The sequence below is a fragment of the Artemia franciscana genome, chromosome 12 (assembly GCF_032884065.1).
Source record: "Artemia franciscana chromosome 12, ASM3288406v1, whole genome shotgun sequence".
Lineage (NCBI taxonomy): Eukaryota > Metazoa > Arthropoda > Branchiopoda > Anostraca > Artemiidae > Artemia > Artemia franciscana.
The window spans coordinates 35,911,094-35,937,138 of record NC_088874.1 but is presented as its reverse complement, the minus strand read 5'-3'; the positions used below and the strand labels follow the sequence as shown (position 1 = coordinate 35,937,138).

The 26,045-nt window shown below is 33.2% G+C and overlaps 2 protein-coding genes and 1 long non-coding RNA gene across 8 annotated transcripts in view; 2 read left to right on the top strand and 1 right to left on the bottom strand.

Annotated features, from left to right (window-relative positions):
- Positions 1–8,604, top strand: part of LOC136034049 (LIM domain-containing protein jub-like) — a 55,053-nt gene extending 46,449 nt beyond the window's left edge. For both annotated transcript variants that reach the window (XM_065715143.1, XM_065715142.1), the window contains exon 8: positions 555–8,604. In XM_065715143.1, coding sequence (XP_065571215.1) covers positions 555–668 — 114 coding nt within the window. In that variant the 3' untranslated portion in view covers positions 669–8,604. The remainder of the gene's footprint in view (positions 1–554) is intronic.
- Positions 8,528–24,435, bottom strand: LOC136034050 (uncharacterized). The gene is made up of 2 exons (XR_010619105.1): positions 24,376–24,435; positions 8,528–10,130 (listed from the first exon to the last, which is right to left on the bottom strand). It is a non-coding gene; the product is annotated as an uncharacterized LOC136034050 (long non-coding RNA).
- The window catches only part of LOC136034048 (myosin-IIIb-like), a 165,464-nt gene continuing 152,401 nt past the window's right edge, over positions 12,983–26,045 (top strand). For 3 of the 5 annotated variants that reach the window (XM_065715138.1, XM_065715133.1, XM_065715136.1), the window contains exons 1-2: positions 12,984–13,025; positions 23,566–23,741. The gene's annotated coding sequence lies outside the window, so the exon portion shown is untranslated. Of the gene's footprint in view, positions 13,026–23,565; positions 23,742–26,045 lie in introns of all 5 variants that reach the window. The other 2 variants (XM_065715140.1, XM_065715139.1) reach the window with 1 other exon arrangement.

The window sequence follows — 26,045 nt, the reverse complement described above, 5'->3', positions numbered from 1 at the left end:
ATTTACCATTAAATCACATTTAATTATTTTCTGGTGCAAAGCACCCGATTATACGTGGTATCGATCTTTTTATATTTTTCTGATGTAAACAATAAATCATTCTGTTTTTGATTTTTAAAATTGAGTTATATGTATTAGACGTAATGTATTGTATACTTTTCCATGTAATATGTTATAGGTAATATTTATATTCTGTAAACTTCCTGGTTATTAATAACTATTATAAATATTTATCATAGATATTGTATAGAAAATTTGTCAATAACAAATTATTATAAAAATAAAGAAAACATTTATTTAAATCATATTATTAGAGAATACAATTTTACTGTTTATACTTTATAGAATATTATATTTTTAATTGTTTTGTTTTATATTTGAATGTGTTATACATTATATAATATTATTGTATTTATATGTATATTATGTAATACATTAGGTTTAACTATACTATATTAGCTAGATTTGACATATATTTACTTTATATACATGACATTATATATTTACTGATCTTATTTTATTGTAAATTTAAAATACATAATATTTTATTTTAGGATTGCGGGATTCAGCTGACGGATGAGCCTCAACAACGCTGTTACCCTTTGCAAGGTCGTTTGCTATGTCGTGGCTGTCATTTACTTAACTTGCAACAATATCAAAAGAAATGACGTGAAGTCACTCAAGCCTTAATTGAGTAAAAATTCTGAAATAGTTGCACATTCAATTTTTATCGCACAAAAAAAAGTCCCCGAAAAAGCTAAATATTGTAAAACCGGTATGTCTAACTTGTGGATTTCCTCAGAAGTTTTCCCAGGTTGAACTCTATCTGGGATTAGTTTGTGAAAAAGAAAACAAAAAACTCTTGATCACTTCGACTCGTAATTGATTACTATTTTACTAATTTGTTTCACTTAACATAAGTCGTATTCCACCGACCTTTGACAAAAAATATGAAGAAAAGAATAAAATACTTACGAAAAAGGTAAAACCAAACGAGGGTGATTTTCAGTCAAGTAACGTCAATTCAGGAGGAAAGACAAATTTTAAATTAAGGAGGAAAGACAAATTTGTTTTTGTTTTTTTATTTCTCCAATGAAGCTACCAAACAAAAGAAGAATTTTTCGTTGAAAATACCCAAAACGGTATTTTCATCATCTAAAAATAGGGGTATTTAAGGAATTTTTTGTACCTCCTCCTTCCTAATTGACGCCGCCTTTTCAGCCAGTGAATAAAACGAGAAGATAAAATAGTTATTTTGGCAAAGGCCTCTGATAGGCCGTTATCAGTGTAAAAAAAACTCACTTATTGGAATAGCCTGAACAGAAAAAGAGTAAGATATATCATTTTGTCATTTGAGTATTGTTTTTCTTTGGTTTTGGTTACTTAAAGGCTGTTTTTACTTTTGCACCGAGGGCGGCCGTGTTGAAGTCTTTTCAGAAACCTCTGCTTTGTCTTTTGCTTTATTCACTAGCTGAAAAGGACTACTACTACTACTAATAACTCACTGCAGCACCAATCCGCCTGAGGCCAACACAGCTACGCACGCTCCTCCTCCAACCTAATCTATTTAAAGCCTCCCTCTTTACACCCTCCCAGGAAGTTCCCATTTCCTTTAAATCTTTATTTATGACATCCTCCCAACCCAGACAAGGACGATCTGCTTTCCGTGTAGCCCCAGACGGTTGGCCAAAAAGGACAATCTTCGGTAATCTGTCATCCTTCATCCGTAGAACGTGGCCTAGCCATCTCAACCTTTCTTTCATTATAGCCCCAGAAAGCGGGATTGAACCACACTTTTCGTACAACCTACTGTTTGAAATACGGTCAGTTAGCCGGGTTCCCAGGACTGTCGTTTGGATTTGTCTTTTTCTTAATTATTTTTTTTTTGGTTCTACTGCTTTTTATCTCCTAGCTTCATTTACGCTAGTGTCATCAAACAACTTATTTATTTGAATTCCACCAAAAAAACAGTCTCTTAAAAAGCTATAAATTGCAAGGCAGGTAAGTCTAATATCTGGACTTTCTCTGCAGCATTGCCACTTAAGACTAATGCCACGATTTGCCGCTTAAGAACATAACTGAACAAGATATTATGGAGTCATGAACTCACACGCTTAAATTTATTGACCGTAAAGTAGGCACATCTAGCTAGAGTGTGTTCTCTGTAGCATGACCTGGTTAGAATTGGTTGAGATTGGATTTCTTAGTTAAAATATCATAGATTCAATGTCAACATTTGAATGAAGTCCTAGGATATAATAAAAAGTGGCTTAGATTGTTGATGTCTTCTATGAAGGAATGAATTTGCTCCAAAGTAGAGCACTCATCTGAAAAACGTCAAAAATAGATTAGTTAAGTAACAGAAAACAAAATAAAAATATGGACGTTTTTTCATTTTTCCTGTGGGGACAGGGACCCGATATCCACTTCATACGTACCTTTGCTTATAAACGTTTAATTCAGAATTCAGTAACTAGTGGGGATTACTAGTCTAGTAATCCAGTAACAGCAGTCCAGTGACTAGTCTGCTGTTTAAGGAGCAGATCTTTCACAAAGTAATTTATTCCTCTTATTTATTATTTTTTAAGGAAAGGACAATACTCTTATTCAATGAAAAAGTAGTATTTCAGACTTATATAACGAAAAAACAGTTAGTTTCTACTGAAAGTAAAAGAGCAACATTAAAATGAATAGAAATTATTCCGTATATGAGGTGGGCTGCCTCCTCATCAAAATCGTTCTCTACACGCTAAAGTTTTCTGAGAACTCTCAATAAAGGTTCTGATTCTAATTACACGGCCCTTGCGTTTCAAAAATCATTCTTAAAGAATTGAGACAAAAGATCGAAATTTAGCGTATTTTTTTTCTTTTAATACGAGAGGATACATACTGGGTTCTTGCTTTACCATAGTTCTATATAGTAAGTCCTGTTAAACTGTAGTGGTCTGAAATCTCTTACAAACCATGAGTCCAAAGTAGAAAAGGTCCAAATAAAATCATCCTGATCGGAGTCAAATCCACGACTCCTCAAACATTGAGTCCACAGTAAAAAAAAAAGGTCAGAATAAAATCATGTTGATCGGAATCGGATCTACGATTCCTCGAACCTTGAGTCCATAGTAAGAAAGGTCAGAAAAAATCATGATGATTGGAGTCGAATCCACGAGTCCTTGAACTGTTATTCACGAATCCACGAGTCCTCGAACTCGAATGTTATTCATACCCTGAAAAGTAAAACATTTTGGCCCCGTAGACGTATCTTAGGTTTATTCATACCCTGAAAAATAAAAAATGTTGGCCCCATGTACCCATCTTATGTTTATTCATACCGTTAAAAGTAAATCATTTTGCCCCATAGACGTATTTAGGTTTATTCATACCCTAAAAAACAAAAGGTTTTGGTCCCATGGGCCCATCTTAGGTTTATCTATACCCTGAAACGTAAAACATTTCAGCCCCTTAGACGTATCTTAGGCTTATTCATACCCTAAAAAGTAAAACATTTTGGCCCAATAGACCCATCTTAGGTTTATTCATTCTCTGAACAGCAAACGATTTTGGCCCCATGGATCTATCTTAGGTTTATTCATACCCTAAAAAACAAAATACTTTGGCCCCATGGACTCATCTAAGGTTTATTCATTCTGTGAACAACAAACGATTTTGGCCCCATGGACCCATCTTAGGTTTACTCATACCATGAAAATCGTGATTTCCGCAGATTTTTAATTTTAATTTTTTTAAGATTCTAAATCTTTTATGGCTGTAGCACACTCTCGCCAATGTAGCAGCTAGCGAAGTATCACGGTCAATGTATCAATATAGGTTTTATATCATCCACTTCAATACTAAATCTCCCCTCTTTAATCAGAGAATTGAAAGCAAGTTCAGAAATTGAATTAAATGAATTATAGTGGAAATGCATTTAAATTGTTTACTAGGTAGAATAATATGAGACTTAAATTAGAAATGCCTGGTTTAAAGTATATATTTAACATATTTTTTCCTAATGCAGACCCATAAAGCGAAATGTACACTTATCCCAGAGGAAACATTCCCTTTAGTTTCATGTCAGTTCGATTCTTATGCGGCCCTGGTACCAAATGACATATTATTTTCTTGCCTAAAATGGCTCGTAAATGGAAATAGCGTATATTTAATGACTCAAAATTGGTTGTGACAATAAAGTTCCACCAAGTATTTATTAATACTTTGTAAAGTGTTCAAATAATGACTGAGATTGAAATTGAAGACTTAATGAGCATCTTCAAACTAAACTACGAAACTTCAATTTAGAAGATATGCGACAGTTTTTGCAGAAAAATGATATAGGTGTCTGACAACCGGGTTGCGCTAAGACCGAAATGGGGTGCCTTTATTTATGCTCTTTTTCTTGTTAGATGTTAAATGTAGTAAACACATCTTTTTATTGTTACCTTGTCGGTTTTTGCTGGCTCTTTTTATTCAAAATCTATGCGTTTGTCATTTTTAATTAAATGTATTTATGGAAAATTATGCATTTAAATTATACTTTTCCATGCTTCTTATTTTGCGAAATCACGATGGGTTGCCGACTTTCAAAAATAACGCTCACCATGTGGCATGTGCCATGTTAATCGGAACTGTACCAAGCGTTTCGTAGATGCCACACGCAGTGGAGATCTGTGGCACACTTGGCACTTTGAGATCTACACAAGGTGTTGGAAAGTTAGTGACCCCTTTGAAATCCCTTTGGATCTATGTCTTTTAATATGGATGTGTTAAAAAGAGAGAAAAATTATTTTATCAATTATGCTATTTTCTTGTGTTCAGGCCTTAGATGTTAGTTTAGTTTTTGTATATCCTTTTTAAATTTTGTAGGTGTTATTCTGTAAATTTAGAAAATAATAGGGAGTTGGGCGGTCATCCGTGCGGCTAAGTAAAGCAACAGTAAAGTTAAGTAAGTTGTGCAAACTGTGCAGCTAATTTTCATAATGCCCCAGGCTCTATTTTTGAGAAATTGTCAAGCTCCCTCATTTTCTGTTGTGTGCACCTTTGGTCGTGGTTATTTGTAAATAATCTGTAAGGCCACATTACCTAAACATGCAACAAGGAATAACATTGGAGAAGAAAACAGGAAAAACTCGGTCAATAAAATCTGAAAATAACATAAATATTTGGGTCTAAACCTCCACTCAGGCGTATAAAATAGGTTAGAGCGTCCAAAAATCAAAAGCCAAACCTAGAAAAAAATTACAAGAGCCATCCAATCACATCAGTTGCCAAAATTCTTTTCTTTTTATTCTGCATCTCAATTTACTGTCAGATACTGTAGAGTTATTCTTGTTGTTCTTTTGAATAAGTTCTTGTTTTTATCTTGTTTTGAGCATACGTACGATAATAGCGTTTGATGTTTGACTTTAGGTATTGTGATTTTACGTTTTTTAATTCAAAATATTTTTTCATTGGAGGGGCTACTAGAATACTCAGAAAGAATTATGCTGATCTGATTACTTGCTTTAATTATTATTAGGAAAAAGTTTAAGGGTTGTGTATTAGTTTAGACCCTTATTGTTTGTTTTTATATCTATTTGTTTTTCGGGTAGAACTTTTAAAAGAACTCACGAAGAAGCTCAAAATAGTTTTGATTGAATTGGGTTTTCACTTATATTGTATCTTTAAATTGAAAATGCGAAATGTCTTCTTTTTTTATACGAGCAAACGTGTATTGAGTGCTTACTTTACCATAGTCCTATTTATTAAGATCTGTTAAGGTCTGGAATTATTTGCAGATAACTCCAAAATCAAGGAGGTTCATTCACGCCTCCGTAACGCTTGTTTTTGGGCGGTGGTGCCTCCCGTTACCGCGAATTTATATCCTCAATTGTTCTAGAGAAACAAAAAAGATGTCTTTTAGAGGCCAACAAACCCTAGTAAAAAAGCAGTCACCTTTTCATTTCCATCTGACTTTCCTAAAGTAGGACAGTTTAAATATCCTGAACCATCCCTTTCAATGTAGTCTAGTGATAAGCCAGTCTTACGCGAGGTCATAGTGTCCAGGACCTTATCATATCTTGACGCTTATGTATATAATTATACAATTATATAACTACATAGTTCAGTAATATATAATTATAACTTCGCCTCTTTGCTTATCAATTGAAGATATGTGCAAAATCAAGGAGGCTTACTTGTGCCTCCTCGAGTTTTAGGTCAGATCACTTAAGTCACGTGGTGTCCATGATCTTATCAAATCCATAGAAGACAGATGAACTAACTTGGGGGAAACTTGGTTGGGTCAAGACCTGGCAGGTCTGACGATGCTAGTTTGAAATGCCACGAAGATGTATGTTAAAGCTCTGGTACCAAATGAACGTCAGTTGATAATGATAAACTGATATTTTGTAATTTTTACTTTTTATCTCATAACTTTAAAATATGAGGATAACTAAAAAGCCAACAGCTGGATTATATGCAATTATGATGATATAATTGTATAACTTAATTATAATAATATAATTGTAGATTAAAAATATATTATATGATTGTATAATTTGTATATAACTTGCGACTTCGCCTCCTCGCTTTACATTATTGGGTAGAAGAAAAAATTTACATCATTTTTGTAGTATAGTCTGTGGTGTGTTCAATGGTTCTGTCTGCTAATAGATTTTGCATAGCTCTTATTTGCTCAGAAAGATAAATCTGTCTCGCCGTATAGCTTGTACAAACACTTCTGAGAAAAATTAAATGAGTTAGAAAAAATCGCTCTGCATAACGTATAAAAAGGTTTTGCCAAATGAGTTTTGAACCTGAAAAATGGCACAGTCCACAAATTCTCATTTTTGAGAAGACGATCAGTGCTGTCAATCGACGAAAATTTAGGAAGGAGGGAGAATGTATTTTCAAAAATTCAGAGAGAGGAGGGAGACAGACTTGTCGTTTTTTTTTTTCAATGAAAATACCCCAAAAAATATTTTTCAAAATACACAGCTCTTCATTACTTAGTGATGCAGTAAACCCTTGTGAAAAATGGGAACTAAATTAATATCCTATGAAAGTACCCTTGAGTATTAGCATTATTTATATCTGAGAAGCATCCCATTATTAAATAATTAAATAGTTTATTAATTAAATATTAAGAATGTTAAATAATAATTATACTTGAGAAGCATCAATTTTAATTCAGATTAACCATTCAAATACTATTTTATATTGACTTTTCTTCGGTGGTGCTATCTACTAAATGAGTCATCACAGTTCCTCTCTGCTAGCAGGGAAATATGTCGAAATAAACTCGAAATGTGACCTGAAACATGAAGAGCTGTTATCCGATCCCGAGCACCCATGGTGTACCCCTCTCATAAAAACGAGACATAATGAAAGGGGGAAGTGTTGTTATGCGATCCCGAGCACCCGTTATGCCCCCCTCTCATAAAAACGAGACATAGTGAAGGGGTAAGAATTGTTATGCGATCCCGAGCACCCCTTACGCATCCCTCTCATAAAAAAGAGATATAATAAAGGGGGAAGAATTGTTATGTGATCCTGAGCACCCCTCACATAAAAACGAGACATAATGAAGGGGGAAGAGTTGTTATGCAATCGGGAAGACCTCTTATGCACCCCTCTCATAAAAACGAGACATAGTGAAAGGGGAAGAGTTGTTAAGTGATCCCGAGCACTCCTTACGCACCTTTCTCATAAAAACGAGACATAACGAAGGGGGAAGAGTTGTTATGCAATCGGGAGGACCCCTTATGCACCCCTCACATAAAAAGGAGACATAATGAAGGGGGATGGAAGTGGGGCTAGGCCTTGTTTAACTGTTTTTCTCTTAGATCTTGCACTATAAAACTTGAAAAATTTTAAGGTCTTTTGATAATGCCTTAGATAAAATGGATACCACTGCTTTGACTTGTTGAGTGGAGATAGACAATTAATTTAAAAGAGAGCAAAATAAGGAAAAGTTGTCTACTTATACGCTTATTTTTTGGTGGGTGATGAGAGGGGTCTGTAAACTAGCAAATATAAAAATGAGTAATTTAGAGATGGATAATCTACTACGTTAGTAATTAATATTTAACATTCAATAATGGAATTCCGGTTTTATAATTTTTTCCACAGAATAATTTTTTTTATGCAACTGCTGCTGTAAGATGTAACACTTCGTAGTGATAAATGTTTTTTTTTTTTTTTTTGCTTCAGCTTTTCTCTAAATGGCCTAAAAGATATGTGTGATAAAGGAGTAACTTCTGGTAATGCATATGTAAATGAAGTTGCATAATAAACTCTCTTAAAATATGTTTTATTTACTAGTAATCTTGGATCTTTCTTAGTGGTTTGTGGATTTCTCGTCAAGACGATGGACTCTTAGATGTTCAAAAAAGGAATTAAGACACAGATATCCCGTTTAAGGTTATAGCATATTACCGCTTATTTATGTCTCGATACTAGCATTTTAGAGTGTATCATCCAGCGATTTTAGCATTGACTGTGATGTAGATAGATACTATTTCTAGAGCATCTCGCTATTATCTTTAATTCCTTGTTGTTGTTTTTTCTTTTTTTTTGTTGTTAACTTTTGCTTTGGGAACATTTAATAAATTATGTGATGCTATTTTATGTGTTAGTTTTACTCTTTTGAAATAATGAAGAGGCGATGGTGCATACAGGTATATGCGCAGTAGAATGGGACGGCTTTTGATGTGATCTCCCCCGAAATCTCAAGATCTTTACGTTTTTCTCTTTAGCTTTTTTTTATGTGTTAAAATTGCCTTTTCTTTTGTTTTTAAATCCACATCAGGAATATAACCCGGTGTTTGTGCCTGTATACGCTGAGAACATTTAACTGAGCTTTTATTATCTGAATCCGCTTGATGACTTTTACCTTCGATATTTCTTCCGTACTGATCAATTAAAAGCACTATTTTTCTTGACTTGGATGGAGTTGCAATAGCTGGTGCAACCTTGCATTCCATCCCCTCGTCAAATACATTTAAATCTTCTTTTGTTTGAAACTAAAGCTTTTTCTTCACTGCTCTGTCCCTGTCTCCAGGAGCCTGGGAAGGCCAGGGAGCCGGCAAATTTGCTGAAGGGAGCAGTAGCCTCACTCAGTGTGTAGGAATCTGTCTCAGAAGCTTTTTTTGTGTGTGTATTGCCTAATCTTGAATTTTGAATGATTTCAATGTTAATTGCCAATTTTAAATAAAAATTTCGTTTATATTAATTAATAAAATTCTTATCGATCCATAAGTTTTTTTTTGTTTTGGTTACAGTTTTTATTTCAACTTTTTATTTCACATTTAACGCTTAAGTATAATTGGAACCCTATCACTGGTTCTAGAAGATATTTATAAAGAAGATTTTTTTTTGGTATTCCGCTAGAAACATCACTGAGGAGAAACATCTCTAAATTTACAAGCCCTAATTATTGATGTGGATCCACACATGTGAATGACGCCGTGGTTATTTGGGATATAAGTGAATAGCAGTGCCTGTGGGGGAAGGGGATTTGTTTCCTCGCAATATTTCCCCCCTTCCCCTTGATTTTGAAAAAAGAAACACTTTTCTGAGTACTCTCATCGAAAACGTATTTCCTCAGTTTCTCATTGAAAAAAATTGGAAAAACCATCAAAAATACCACCTCCCTTCATATTTTGAAAAATGTGTTTTGCCCCCTATCCTCTATATTTCGTGGACTGACGCAACCGACGATGTAATGTAGACTTGTTCTATCACCATCGAGATGTATCGACAGGCGCTGGTGCCACAATTATATCTGGTGCCCACGCTGGTGGTTTCGTTAGCTATGGTAACGTGATGGAACGGTCAGAAGGGTCAAGGGTGCCACCACTTGGGTCACCACTAATATTTCTAGCTATCTCTTTGGAGGGTAAACGATCCCCCCTATTGATATACTAAGGACAGTATTTCTCGCAAACTCTTTACCTATCCTGTCTGGGTTCGGTGAAAAATAATATACACAATTGTAGAAAATAACTCACTTGTATTACTTCCAGAAGGTCATTTCACAAAACATATCTATAAACTCCGAAACTAAACTCTCATCTCAGACTCTGAAAATGGACTAAACTTCTGTACATGGAACTTTTTTGTAGGGGTGGACTCTGGATTGAACCTGGCCAATCCTATAAAAGAAAGCTACAAGGTCAAAGGTATTTTAAATACCATTAACTATCATGGCCAAGTCCAGGAAGACAAAAATAGATTTTAGTTTGAAAGCTTACTTATTGCAAAGCCACAAACTTAACAACGAGAATTGAACTTATCATTGAAAATTATATTATAGACTAATCGAAGCAAATACAATTACGGGAAGGAAAACTGGTCGTTGATCTGAAAAAAGAAAAGTGACGGGGGTGGAGCCCGAAAACCTTTCGCCGTAAGATAAATGACCACCCACGTGCCACGCTGGTTCACCATTACAAACAAAAAGACTGAACTTCAACTTTACAGCATCCAATTGACTTATTTCTTCACCATCGTCTATGCTACTGCTTCCACCGCTTGGCTCTGGATCTGTCGCCATTTACACGTCTCTACTGCAGAACCACCATAGTCTAAATTATATGGGCATCCGCAAGAAGTTTTGAAAATTCAGGTCCAGAAGATTAGCAGCAAATAATCGTGCTTAATAATAATATGATTAAATAAAAATGGCCTCGCTCTCACGAATCTACATTTGAGAGAAGCGTAGAATCAGGCTCTCACACATTCGATGATGCCAGTCATCATGAAAAGTTGGCTGAACTAGCCTCTTAATCTCCATCAGTGGAAACAACACATTTAATCGCCCCTTGCCATAAGTTGAGATAATCCAAGGCCGAAAATACAAATGCCTGGTAAAACGATAGAGGAACAGGGAAATCAGGTAGAAATCCTAACAAACGATCCGTAAAGATATTTTGCTATTTGGCTTATACAAACACTTGTGGGGAAAATAAGCCAATTAGAAACTTTTAGTCTTCATAGCCGGGAAAGCATTATTTTCACTTCATGCCTGTAATCCCAGGATAGAACTAAAGTAGATAGTAAGACAGTAAGGGTAATTTAAATAAAGTATTAGTTCTGTGAGTTGATAAAGGGCAATTGGAGACAAAAAAATAAATTCAAAGATTTGTGGCCATCCGCATCCACAAGCTTCATAAACGATTGGTTGACTGGGATTTCTAATTAATAAGGTTTTTAATTAAAATGGGTAGAGATTAATTGAAAAGCAAACAGTTTTTGAGGGAAGTAAAGGGTAGAGTTGTACAAAAAACGGATAAAAATGGTTACTTATGGTGTATCTAACATATATCGATATAACTAGTACAAATAAATCAATGATGTATCCCAAAGTTTGTAGGATTATAGAAAACTACCAATTTACTGAAAACAACAAAGACCAAGTAAAAAAAATGAATGTTTCCCTCGGTTTTGTTGTCACTTTCTAAAATGAAACTATAAAGCTCCGTTATATTTTTTTCGTTTAGTTTTTGGTGATAACTGTTCAATTTGGAAAGAGGATAAAAATAATAAAAAAATGAGAATAGGCTCCGCAATTTCCTCTTCCGTGAACTTACAGGCATCAACAATCAATTATACCTTAAGACCAAGTTACAACGTCAATTTGGCTGTTATGGCAGTCATCAGTTACAAAACAGTACAGCGTCACTTACAATAAATGCTTTGTGGCAAGAAATGATTTCAGAAGAAAACTCAGCTAATTACTATGCTATTTTTCTTGACCAGGCGAAAGATGCTGCTAGAAAAGAAAAATTAGCGATCCTAAGTAGGTACATATCAAATGGAAAAGTAGTGGAGTGACTAATCGGTTTGTATTAGACGCTTAAAGCTTATCCACCTCGATTTGTGAAAGTATATATATATATATATATATATATATATATATATATATATATATATATATATATATATATATATATATATATATATATATATATATATATATATATATATATATTGTATAAAAATTTTAACTTTTACCAAAGTGGTGATTTTTCTTGTTTTCTTAGCATCCAGGTTTTACCCAAAATGTCATATGTAAGGGATTTTTAATACAGACATTTTGGTAAAATTATAGCAAACCATATAACTGGCTTTTGTATAAAGTGAATCTACCAATCGATGCCTTTTTTATGCTTTTTACGAATATAATAATCGCTTCTACCTCAAATTCAGATTTAAGCACTTTTTGAGCTCTTAAAAATGACCTAAATATGGGGTATAAAAAAAGCTAAAAACATTTGTCTCAAACTTTAAAAGATTGATCTCAAACCTACTGTTTCATTATAAATCCAATTTTTGAATGTTATATAATCCACAAGCACTAATTTTCCGACATTTTGGATAAATTAATTTTACCAATGTTATGGCGTTTTCTTTTTCGCACTGAGAAAATGTAGTATTATTTTATCGAAAACAGCGCGGAGAAAACGTAATATTATTTTGTCGGAAATTGAAAATTCGTCATTTTTGAGAGCTTAAAAAGCGCTTAAATTTGAATTTGTGGTAGAAGCGACTATTATATTCGTAAAGAACGTAAAAAATGGCATCAAGTGGTATGTTCGCTTTATTGGTAAGCTAGTGATGTGAACGGTCATAATTTTTTGAAAACTCGTCATTTTTAAGAGCAAAAAAAGTGCTTAAATATCAATTTAAAGCAGAAGCGATTATTATATTCGTAAAGAGCATAAAAAAAAGGCATCGAGTGGTATATTCAATTAATACGAAAGCCAGTTATATAGTTTGCTATAAATTTACTGATTTTTTAAATTTCGTAATATTGGGTGTTAACTTGCCACTTTAAAAGAGGTTTACAAAGCGTCTTTTGGTCAACAATACCCCAGTTTTGAGATTTCAAGATTGACAGATTTTAGCAAAAAATGACACTTTTTGGATGCTCAGGAGACTCATTCATCTACCAAGACTAGGCAACGCCGCGTTTTTAAAATTATTTTAGGCAACTAATTTAAAAGTTGAAAATAATGAAAGTGACTCATGAGAATATATCATTTAGGGTTTGTATTTACAACTTGAGGGTTAACTATAGGCTGTGTTTTGAACGGTATATGTCTAGTTAAGTAACTAACCAGAAGGAAAAATGTTAAGAAAACAATTATTACTTGATAATAAGCAGAATAATTGTAGCTAACACATTTGGATACAGCCCTGCTGTTCTTTACCCCCAACCCCCTAAGACATACCAGTCAATGCCTTTTTAATGGTCTTTATTAATATAATAATTGCTTTGGTAAAATTCTAGTTTACTGACTTTTTGTTATCACAGAAAGGGGTTAGGCTAGCAAAATACAACTTTTGGGGATGTGTCTACAGGCAAAAGTATATCATGTGAAGGTATTTTAAAGTACCCATCTCCATTCCTTCTTCCTCTAGAGGGCCCTGAAATTCACCTACATGACAGGTCTATACTTATTGAAATTTTTATGAAACAACATTTTACCTTAATTTTCAGTGACCAGTTGATTGTTCTCTGCCTTTAGTTCTGAAAATGCAATTCCTGTTATTTGAGTAGGCTAGAATTCTGAGCCATATCAATGTTTTTTTTTCAAAATTTAGGAAATATAGGCTATTTGCATATCTATAAAACCTTATAAATTAGGATTGAGCAAAGTTGTGAAGCTGAAAGCAATTTTGTTGTACTTCATTCAAGCAGAAGATCTGTTTTGCAAGGTTTCACTTTTATAAAACACATATTTTTAAAGGTCATCAAAGGTCAGGATCCTCTAGAGGGAGAGGGAGGTAGGTACTTCAAAATACCTTCCCAGGACATATTTTAGCCTGTAGACCCATCCCTGAAAGTCTCATTTCCCTAATCTAACCCCTTTCCGAGATAGCAAGAAGTCACTAAACTAAAATTTTACCATTGTTCTATCACAAATTCAAATTTAAGCACTTTTTGAGCTCTTAAAAATGACCTAAATATAGGGTATAAAAAGGCTTAAAAGATTAGTTTCAAACTTTGAAAATGCCACTTGATGATTTTTTATGCTCTTTACAAATATAATAATTGCTTCTATTGCAAATTCAAATGTAAGCACTTTTTGATTGACAAATTTTCAATTAAAGTGTGAGTTATCACTTGTTTTCAACAAAATAATACTACATTTTCACAGTGCTGTTTCCTCAGTTGTTTTTGACAAAATAATACTACATTTTCTCAGTGTAAAATTATTTATAGTTAGGTTAGGTCAAAAAGTGCTTAAATTTGAATATGCAATAGAAGCAATTTGTATTCATAAGAATTATATCCTTAATTATATTCATAAAATAATTATAGCCTATTCATAAAATAAGAAAAGTAGTTATATTCATAAGAGCTTAAAAAAAGGCATCAAGTGGTATGTTCACTTTATTGGTAAGCCAATTATATGAACTGTGATACATTTACCCTCCCTCTCCTAATTTCCAAATATGTAGCCTATAATATATTTTCTGTTTATTCTCCCAATGTGACTCTCTTGTTTCAATACATGTGCTTGTAAATTGAATCAACTTTGATGAAACAAGAACCACAAAAACAAGTGATGAGTGGAGGAATGCATTGAAATTATATAATTTGGGCTATAGCCTATATTTGTATATTAAAGAAGGGGGTTTAGGGTCAAAGCATTATGTATACTATAAAGTAAGACTTGTTTTCTATAACATTTTTCCTTCTCTATAGGTACACAATAAGGCATATACTGTTTCATCTTTGAGTAGGTCTAGCCTAAGTTGTAAGTTTTTGCTGCAACCTAGGTTTGCTTTTTTTCTGGGTTACATCTGCTGCTACCATTACAGTAATAAAATGTTTTTTGAACCACAAAGATAAATATTTAGTGGTTAATCTCCTGTGAAGGAAATATATTAGGGTAAAGGCACTAGTGATTTGACAGTGGAATTATGGAACCATTGTCAAAATTTTCCTTCAAAACAGAATAACCCTGTTTAGAGGGTTAATGTTTAGAGGGTTAGTTACCATCTGTTTAGATGGTGTTTAAAGTCATTACTTGAAACACCATCTCTCAAAGCCATCATTTTGACAATGCAAAACATGGATACTATAGGCCTATGTACCCAGAGAAGAAAATAATATTCAGTTCAATAAGTTTCCTGTTTTCAATGCAAAATGAGCTCCCAACAATTTTTTAGCTAGCCTATGTAATGTTCAAACTGTCATTACTTGGTTATTTTTTGCAAAAAAAAAGTTGGGGTCAGCAGCAATGTATCAACATACATCTGGTCTTCTCTAAAATGTATCCATATTTGCTTTTTCTTGATAAAATTAAATAACAATATAAGCTAATATTATATTGATAAAACTGTGTTCCAAGTATTGAGAATTTTTTTCTGATGTAGTAAAATTTTCAGGCCAACTAAAAACATTCCTTCAGCCAAATTCAAACATATATATTGGCTTCTATCATGAGATTCCTTTCTTTTGAGAATATCTTGTAGAAACCTTGTTGAAATTTTAGACTGACAGCAACAGGCCATGTAAAAATTTACATGACTCCATTGAAACTTTGCTGAACATGCAAAACAGATGAGAAGCAATTGGTGTTAAAATGCAAGGGTTTGCTGACAAAAATAGCTGTTTGATTTATGGCTACTTTTTCAACAATGAGACATTTTGATTATTATCATTTTTAATAATAATCTTTGTCTTTTCTCCTCTTGCAGAGTTCACTTCAGAAGGTTAGATTTTGTTGTTATTTTTTTCCTCATTCTTTTTTTTTGAGCATTGAGGATAACTTGGTGGAGGCCCCTCTCAAAATATTTGCTTGATTTTCGTCTTCATATTTTGCTACTGGCTGACAAAATCCTCATTTTTTCACCTATTTGATTTTTCTCTTTTTCTTTTATTATTTCCTTTCTTGGTTTCATACGTCGTGTATAGCCAGTGTGGTCTCAGAATGTATTTATGTCAATCTTACAGGGAGCCTTTGACCATTATTTTTTAAAATTGTGTTGAAAAACTTGCAAATCTTATTTGTCAATTCAATTTTTTTAGAAACTTGCAAAAGAAATCAAATTCTTCTTCCTTCTAATTTACACTTAGGCACACAATCTGAAAGCCTGTTTATCCAGAGAATGGGTTCAAAATTCTAACACATATTTCAAAAGACCATAGACTTAATAAAACATTTAATTTCAAATCTTCACTACATCAGACTTCATCTGTTCCAGATTTTACCAAATTTTAAATATCTCACAAATGTCTTTCTGACATGTTTTCAATTTAATGAAAAACTCACTTATCAGAAATTTTTTCAAGTATTCTATCAAAAGGACCTAAATTTGCAATGGCTCAGACACTCTTAAATATATATCAGAAATTATTACGAGCGTGGGGTCCAGTATTTTCAGCTCTTGTGCTGAGGTTGAAAATCCAGTCCTACTAAGAGGAGAAATAGTAAAGAGTATTCTTGATTATAAGCCATCATGGTTGCTTTCAACTCAATCAAAGGAAGAAATTAAAATCCTCCGAAATTTGAAAAAAAATAAAAATACAGTAATTTCAAGAGTGGACAAAGGAAACACAATTGTGGTTATGGATTCTGCAGATTATCAAAATAAAATAAATACCCTTTTATTGAATAAAAATACTTACAAAGAAATAAAAACTGATCCCACAAATAAATGCACCCAGCAGTTGAGAAAAGAATTAGAAATTTTAAAAGACAATAGAGTAATCACCCCTCAAATGTACAGAAAATTTTACCCCAAAGGTTGTTCAACCCCAAAATTTTATCATCTACCCAAAATCCATAAGAAGGATACTCTGTTATGTCCTATCTTAGCATGTTATAGTTCTCCAGCTACAGGTGTAGGAAGATTCTTAGCCACAGTTTTCAAGCCTCTTCTAACCACACAGAAATCTTATACAAAAAATTCCATAGATCTTGTTGAGAAGCTGAAAAATCAAATTATAACAGAAAAAACTATCTTATCTAGTTTTGATTCAGTTTCTATGTACACTTCATGCAATTTCCATAAATGTGAGCAGGCCTTACAAAGAAAATTAGAGGAAAATTCTGCTGGGTCAGATTATACAACCTTGGAAATGGACACAATATTGATGATTGTATGTCTTTGCAGCAAGTTCTCTTTGTATTTTATGTTCCAAGAAAAAATTTTCTATCAGGTCAAGGACCTACCCATGGGCACTGTTTTGTTCCCTTTTTTGGCAAATTTTTACATGGATTTCATAGAACAGTCTGCTTTGAATAGTTTCCCATTAAAACACTCTCTCTGGTTTTGCTTTGTTAGTGATATTCTTGCTGTTTGGGAACATGGTCAGGACTCTCTAAAAGATTTTTTGACACATTTCAAGTGTTTTGATTCAAATCTTCAATTCACAATAGAACTGGAAGATTCAGGAAAGCTCCCTTTCTTAGATGTTTTAATTATCTAAAAATACTCCTCGCCTTGAATTTTATATATATAGAAAGCCAACCCATAATGATTGGTATCTATATTTCTCATCAAATTACCCTCCTTTTGTGAAAAGAGGGATAGTAAATTCTTTAGTTGACAGGGTTCTAAAGATGTGTTCATGTAATCATGTAAAATCTGAGTTAGATTACATTAAAGATATTCTGTTCTGCAATGATCACCCAATCAACCTTATTGAAAACATAATAGATAGATGATTAAAAAAGGTAAATAGGGACCCCCCCCCTGATTCAGTTGCACTGGCTATTGAGAACAAAACTTTCACTACATTACCATACCTCTCAAAACTCAGCAACAAACTTGGAAAAATTAAAAAAAACATTTTCTCTATTTCTTTCAAAACTGAACAAAAAGTTGAACATTTTTTCGACTCAGGAAAGGATAAAACTCACCCTATGCTAGGTAGTGGTGTCTGCAGAGTCTCATGTTCACGTGGAAAATTTTACATTGGTAGGACCCATCAACAACTAGGGGAACAATTGCATGACCACAAAATTTCAATAGGTAAGTCCTTGAGATTTGAAAATAAAAATGACAATTTTGATTCAGCTCTGGCCCAGTGTATGTACAAAAATCCTGACCATTTAGTTCTTTTGAAGAGGCAACTTTAATATCTACCAAAAATGGCCTACTGCAATCTTTTAAAGAGGCAATTGAGATAAAAAAAAAATATATGAACAGAAATTTGGCAGTAAATAGAGACACGGTAGATATTTCCTTAAGCCCAATTTATAACAGCATAATATTAAAAGACTATCAATATTTTCGCCCAGTCTAATTTAAGACAGCCTGTCCGCATATCAAATGAAAACTGAAATTGTAGAGAGGCAAAGTCTGTTGCAAGGCAAAGGATACCTATTCAATCTAATTGGTTACTTATCTTTCTTTGATCTCTGGTTGTTTTTTTTTATTCAGTGTCTTTTCTCCTCTTGCAGAGTTCACTTCAGAAGGTTAGATTTTGTTGTTGTTTTTTTTCTCTTTTCTTTTGAGCACTGAGGACGACTTGGCGGAGGTCCTTGCCGAAATATTTGTTTGATTTTCGTCTTCATATTTTGCTACTGACACAAAATCCTCGTTTTTCACCTATTTGATTTTCTTTATTTGCTTTCTTGGTTTCATACGTTATTATTTTTAATGATATTTCACATGAAAAAACCTTTAAAAAAGAATTATTTTTAATTGTAGTTTTACTGATGATAGATTAGTGTTGTTAATATGTAGATTAAATAAAAAAAAACAAGTTTTTTTAAATGAAAGTAAGGAGGGACATTAAAACATAAAACGAACAGAAATTACTCCGTGTATGAAAGGGGCTTTTCCTCTTCAATGCCCCACCCTTTACGCTAAAGTTTGACTCTTTCTCTTAACTCTACTTCTTAAAACACTAAAAAACTTTAGCGTGATAAGCGGGGCGTTGAAGAGGAAAAGCCCTTTTCATATACAGAGTAATTTCTGTTCGTTTTAAGTTTTAATGTCGCTCTTTACTTTCATTTAAAAAAACTTCTTTTTTTATTTAATTTCTGGATGTTTTTAATTAATGCATGTTTTGATCTAAATGTTTATTCAATTTGCTTTAATTACCCATGTTTTCTCTTTTCTTTTTTTTCTCTCTTCTTCATTTTCAATTTTTTGTTGTTGTTTTGGTCCTTAACAAGTTCGCTTCTAGGATTTTTATTATTATTGGTGTTATGTATCTTTTTTTCTTTTTGAATGAATTGAAATTGATCTTTGCTCTCTGCACATAAATAATTAAAACGAAATTTGCATATTAATTTTTTTTTGCTAAATGGCTTTCTCATAGTTTTAATCGGAAGATTTTGAGAAAAAGGAGCGAGGGAGGAAGCCTAGTTGCCCTCCAATTTTCAGATCACTTAAAAAGGCAACTAGAACTTTTAATGTCTTATGAACATTTTCATTAGTAAAAAAATTAACTTACGTAATGAACTTCTATATTCATATGTTTTTATTGCGTATAGGAGGGGGTTCACCCCTCGTCGATACCTCGCTCTTTACAATAAAGCTTAAATTTTGTCCCATAAGAATTCCATAAGAATGACCCTTGAATCACAAAGGCCATAAAATAAATAGTTGAAATTACTAAAAATACTTTTGCATAAAGAGCGATTTATTACGAGGAGCTAAACCCCTCATATGTGTAATAATTTCTGCTCGTTTTAAGTTTTAATGCTGCTCCTCACTTTCAGTAGAAAAAACTTTTCATATTTATTTTTTCATTGTGTTTTTAAATAATGCTAGAAAATCCTGCGCCCCCTTCATTGAAAGTCTCTTCCCCCATGAGAAGTTTTTCCATGGAAAGATCCTCCCACGTAGCCCCCCTCAACTTCCCCCCCCCAAACCAAAAAAATCCCCCTGAAAACGTCCGTACACTTCCCAGTAACCATTACTATATGTAAACACAGGTCAAAGTTTGTAACTTGCAACCCCTCCCACGGGGACTGGGGGGGAGTAAGTCGTCCCCAAAGACATCGTTATTAAGTTTTTCGACTATGGTGAATAAAATGGCTATCTCAGAATTTTGATCTGGTGACTTTGGGGAAAAATGAGCGTGGGAGGGGGCCTAGGTGCCCTCCAATTTTTTGGTCACTTAAAAATGGCACTAGAACTTGTCATTTCCGTTAGAATAAGCCCTCTCGCGACATTCTAGGACCACTGGGTCGATACGATCATCTCTGGAAAAAAAAAACAAAAACAAAAAAACAAATAAATATGCATCTGTGATTTGTCTTCTGGCAAAAAATGCGAATTTCCACATTTTTGCAGATAGGAGCTTGAAACTTTTACAACAAGGTTCTTTGATACGCTGAATCTGATGGTGTGATTTTCGTTAAGATTGTATGACTTTTAGGGGGTGTTTTCCCCTATTTTCTAAAATGAGGCAAATTTTCTTAGGCTCGTAACTTTTGATAGGTAAGACTAATCTTGATGAAAGTTATATATTTAAAATCAGCATTAAAATGCAATTTTTTTATGTAACTATTGGTATCAAAATTCCATTTTTTTAAAGTTTTGGTTACTATTGAGCCGGGTGGCTCCTTACTACAGTTCATTACCATGAACTGTTTGATGACCTGCTGATCTTCAAAGAATGTCATAAAAATATTGAAAGTGACCACATTAAAACCCTACCCATGTTTTGGACAAAGCTAAGACTTTACATATAGAAGTAAATTCCACTGATTCAATTATTTTGACAATAATTGGTAATGCTAATAATAGTACTGGCAATGCTGTTAAAAGCACATGTCCAATATTTATTTTAAATTAGCTGGAATTTTGAATGTTGGCTTTTAATAAGCTCTGAAACCTGTAGACTCTGGTCTCAAAAGTAATAAACTGAATGCTTATTGTAAGTGATCCAGCCATTTTCGCGTACGTTTAGTGGTACTTATATTGACACTAATTATTTTATTCCACTGGAAGCACATTTGGAATGAATTTTGAATTCTGTGTGAGCAGTATTGTCATACTGTCAAAAGGTACTGCAGTAATCTGGTGGAAATCAGAAATGAGCAGACAACCACAGAGAAAAGATCTAGATTCCTGCAAAGCAAGTGATATAGGGCTAAAGGATGATAGTTTCGGCCTTTAATGCGATATGTGTGATGCATGGTTATACATTGAAATGACCAAGTTGGAGTATGATTTGTTTACCAAGATGACAAGTCGTCTTGGGTTACTCTGGCATTGTCCTATCTGTAAGCAAAAGGGCTCTGGAACCCAAGGAATAACACCCAGTGAGATAAAAGACATAATAAAGAGTGAAATTAAGTCTTCATTTTCAACAATTGGAACAAAGCTTCAAGATAAATTTGAAAAACTACCGAAACCAATAAGTGATCAATTAACAAAGCTAGAAAAAGAAGTTTCTGCCAAATGCTCTGTGAAGGATGTATAGAAGCATGCTACTACATCACTCAAAGTCAAGTTTGATAACCTTAGCAAAAAGCTGAAAGATGAAATTAACAGCAAAGAAACAGCCTGGAAGATTTGGTCATGAAGCAGAAAAATTTAGTTGTATTCAGACTTCAAGAAGATCTAAAGAACTACAAGAAGATCTACTTCAAGAAGACTGCAAGAAGATCAAGAAGATCAAGACTACTTCAAGAAGATCTAAAGTACTACAAAGAAGAGTCAAAATGAGGTTGATTTGAAGCTCCTGAATTAAATAATTTTGAATTAAATAAATAAAAAATTTAGTTGTATTCAGACTTCAAGAAGATCTAAACTGTACTACAAATAAGAGTCAAAATGAGGTTGATTTGAAGCTCCTGAATTAAGTGATTTTGCAAAACTGTCCTATCAGATGTTCATTTTCACTTCGTTTGGAAAGATTGAATAATAGAAAATTTCATCAGATATTTTTCCATAGCCCCATAGAATGTGATGCTGCTTCTTTCTTCTTGAGTAGCAACCTAAACAGCATAAAATCCCCATACCCGATTTTTAATTTTTCTCACAATTACATGAAACTGGAGATTGCTCAAAAGAAAAGGTATAACGCTCTAAAGAAGGAGCTTAATCAAAAAGTGACAGCAGGAGAATCAGGTTGAACAATTAAAGAAGGAAAGGGTGTTCTAAAACTTGTAAAACCAAGCCTTTTCAAGGTGAATTTAGCTCGCAAACCCAAAGGGAAGCAGTTATGGAACAATAATTTTCTTCTGCTCTACACCAATGCAGATACTTTATTAAGTAAACTTGAAAAATTCCGGTCATTGATGTCAGTACATAAGCCTCATGTTGCTATTGTTACCAAATCTTTGCCTAAGAATTGTGCACAGCCAGAACCATATCTTCAACAGGTTGAAGTGAACAATAACTACAAATGTGGAATTTTCGTTATGATTGCTTAAATACACAGAAGTAAATGGTCCTTTGGCTCTGAGTACTAATGAATGTTTAGTGATTGATGTAAAATTGCTTAGGTCTACAAATTGTATTAGAATTATTGCAGTGTATAGAATTCCTACTGTTAATGAGTTGTCTCCAAGCAATAATACACATTTATTAGAGTATCTTCACAATGTTTCAATGGTTAGCGCAAGGGTATTAGTGGTGGATGATTTTAATCTACCTTTCATTGATTGGAAAACTCAAATAACTTCCCTTTTAGTATTGCCAATTGTAGTGGAATACATGACTGACTCAAAATGTTCTTTCAGCCAAATTCAAATGTAGATATTGACTTCTATTATGCGATTCATTTCTTTTGCGAATACCTTGTAGTAACTTTGTCAAAATTTTCGACAGACAGCAACAGATCCTGTCAAAATATAGGTGACTCTATCAAAACTTCACTGAACATGTAAAACAGATGAGAAACAATTGGTATCGAAATTCAAGGGCCCTTTGACGAAAAATAGTTGTTGAATTTACGGGTACTTTCTCAACAACAAGAGATTTTGATGGTTACTATTTGTAATAATATTTCAGATGAAAAAAGAAATATTTTTTTTTATTATAGTTTTACTGATTTGATGCTAGATTTTCCATTATCTAAGGAACTGCTGCTTGGCCTCATGCTATGTTCATAGTTTTAAGCAGGTGACTTGGTTGATCACAACCCCCTAATTCATTTATCACTGATTAAATTTGAAGTACACCCTCTCTTAGTAAATTTTAAACACTTTCTTTCAAATTCATTCCAAGCTTTAAAATACAAAATATTCTCTCTGAACCCTTTCTAATTAGCGTAGAATTCCTATCCTACCCAATCCCACCCAAAATGCTGAGGAAAAATACCAAACTCCTCAGTGTCACATACTTCTAATAATCTTAAGTAGGATATGCATATTTCAAGAATTCTAGGACTTTGCAGACAAAGGATAGTCAAAACTAATTTTTTTTAAAGTGGATTAAACTGATAGATTAATTATGAAATGGCCAAATGTTGACAACACTTTAACTGTGAACAACAAAAAATTTTTTGCTGGACTATTAAAGCTGAGAGATAGTGGGCCATTCCAGATAGCGTTTATAGAGAGATCCATATCACATATTATATTATAGAGACCCTGGTCACACAATTACACTAAATATGATTATCAAATTTTGTCCCTATACTTAAGGCAATTTTTTCAGGTTTTTTGCTTCCACTATCTGAATAGTATTTTACACATTTACACATTTAAAAAAGATGAAGAGAAGCGAAGAAATAAAGTAAAAAGAATATGTCGAATCCACCAGGATCCACCCACAAGTATTCCCCAAGTATTTCAACACATGTCAAAATGGGTTTCGACTTAAGGCGAAAACAGGTAACTTTTTTGTTCTGTCGTATTTATAGGTGAAAACACTCTAGTTTAAGAAAATTGGAGTTTTGTATCCTTTTCTGATAAAACTTTGAACTTCTAATCAAACAGTTAGTTTCGTAAATATTTTTTCTACATCTTGGAACTCTTTTCAAACCAAAAGTTGTTAAATTAAGGCTTCTGGATTAGAAAAAGTGTTTGTTTTTTTTTTACAAAAACTTTCGAATCATTGGTACCTTTACCCTAATTTTTTGTTCTGTGAAATTTTCTAGTGAAAATGGTCGAATTTCAGAAAATTGGAGTTTTGTACCCTTTTCTGACAAAACCTTAAACTTCTAATCAAATAGTTAAATTCCTAGAGGTTTTACCTGCATGCTGAAACTCTTTTCAAACCAAAAGTCTTTAAATTAAGCCTTCCAGAGTAGAAAAAGTGTTTTTTTTACAAAAACTCACAAATCATCGGTGTCTTTACCCTATACAAAAAGAAGTTTAATAATAGCCTAGAATTTGGACTATTGAAAAGGAAATATGGGCAATTGCCTAGATACATCACTGGAAATAAGGAAACATGTTAAGAAAATAATTCTTACTTCACAATTTTCAGAATAATCATAGCTAACATATTATAGATGAAGCTAACCTTTATCTTCACTTCTTTGATTGTTTTACACTTCTTCTATCAAGTTTCTGAAAAAAAGTGGTATTCAGACTGTATTCAGACTTTGTTCAATAAGCATTTTTTTCCAAACTTGTGCTGAAACAAGAGCCATCTATAAAATATGTCTATAGATAGCACCAACTCTGGCCATTTCTGTTAAATGTCAAGTTTCTGGCCGTTTTTATTTAAATTGCCACTGTGATTTTTACAGTCGCATCCATACCCTCACTAATATGCAAATACATAGCCACAGTGTATATTTCCCATGGATTTGACCATGCATTGCTCTTGTTTTAACCCTTAAAGGGCATCAATACTGAGGAAATCAAAACACAGAATAATACATTCGAAATATGTAATCTCTGCTATATATTTGCAAATCAGTAGGGCTGGGAGTAAAGTATAGTAGAAGCACCTTCAAAATTTGCTAACTAGAATTTGTATGGACATTATGAAGTAAAAATTGTTTATTATCATGTTTTCTTCTCAATAGCCCCAGTTCTAGGCTTATACCAAAAGTGGTATCAGTGGATTCCTTATACAACCTAATGCTATTTCAAAGCATAATAGATCCTTTTCTGACGATGCAATCCCCCCCCCCTGATGTTCCCACATGCAGCCCTAATGATGTGTTTCTTTGCTATGTTAAATCTTGTGATAAGTCAATCAATCAAAGTAAATCAATATTAATTTTCTTATTTAAGCCTGCTCCCTCTGTTGCCAACTCTGATGAAATCAATAAATAAATCAAAAATCAGTCAAATCAATGAATCAATTTCCTTTTTAAGCCTGGCCCCTGTGCTGTCAACTCTGATGAAATATGTAACGATAGTATCTAATTGTTAATGTAAATAGGCCTATCATTTGATACTGTAGTAAACCTAGGGAATACTGAATCTAGAAGAAGAAATGCTAGACCAAAATGAAGGGCATGTTTACATTGCTAATTTTGAGTTCTTTTTATAGTTAAACTTGTGTTTATGGCTCTATACCTTAAGGTATATAGGCATTCAAATTAAAATTATGAATTTCTTTTTGTATTTTATGCAGCATATCCATATTTTTATTTATTTATTTATTTTCTTTATTTCCCTAAAAAAATCAGGAGTACGCTACAATATAATATAAAGAAAAAACAAATGATAACACTTACAATCAAAACCTATCAAATATTGATCAAATACTTAAAAAAAGATACAAAAACACTTGCTAAATAGTTTAGCCTATAAATCATGGAGAGCCAGAACTGTTACAAAAACGGAAATAAATTGTGGCCTAAAAGGTTAATTTTCACCTTATCTTCAAATGTTCTATAATTTTTATTTATACAGACTACAGGATCCTTCACATTAAGTTTTAAAACAATCTCAGTGTTACTAAAAGAAAGGAGGAAACCAAGTAAAAATTTACAAAATTTAAAATACGAAACTTTAATGGGCGAAAGATCAGAAGGTCTGGAATTTCGGAAAAGGAGGGACGGGAACAATTGTTGTTCCCGAGGACGGGAACAATACATACGACCAAGGATATTAGTCAGATTATCATGTGTCTTTGTATTATTACCTTAAATTACCTTAAATCGCAGCTTGGAGTGATATAAGGATTTTCCATCCTTGTGATGCTCCAGTGATGAAAAAAAATTCGTTTGGTGT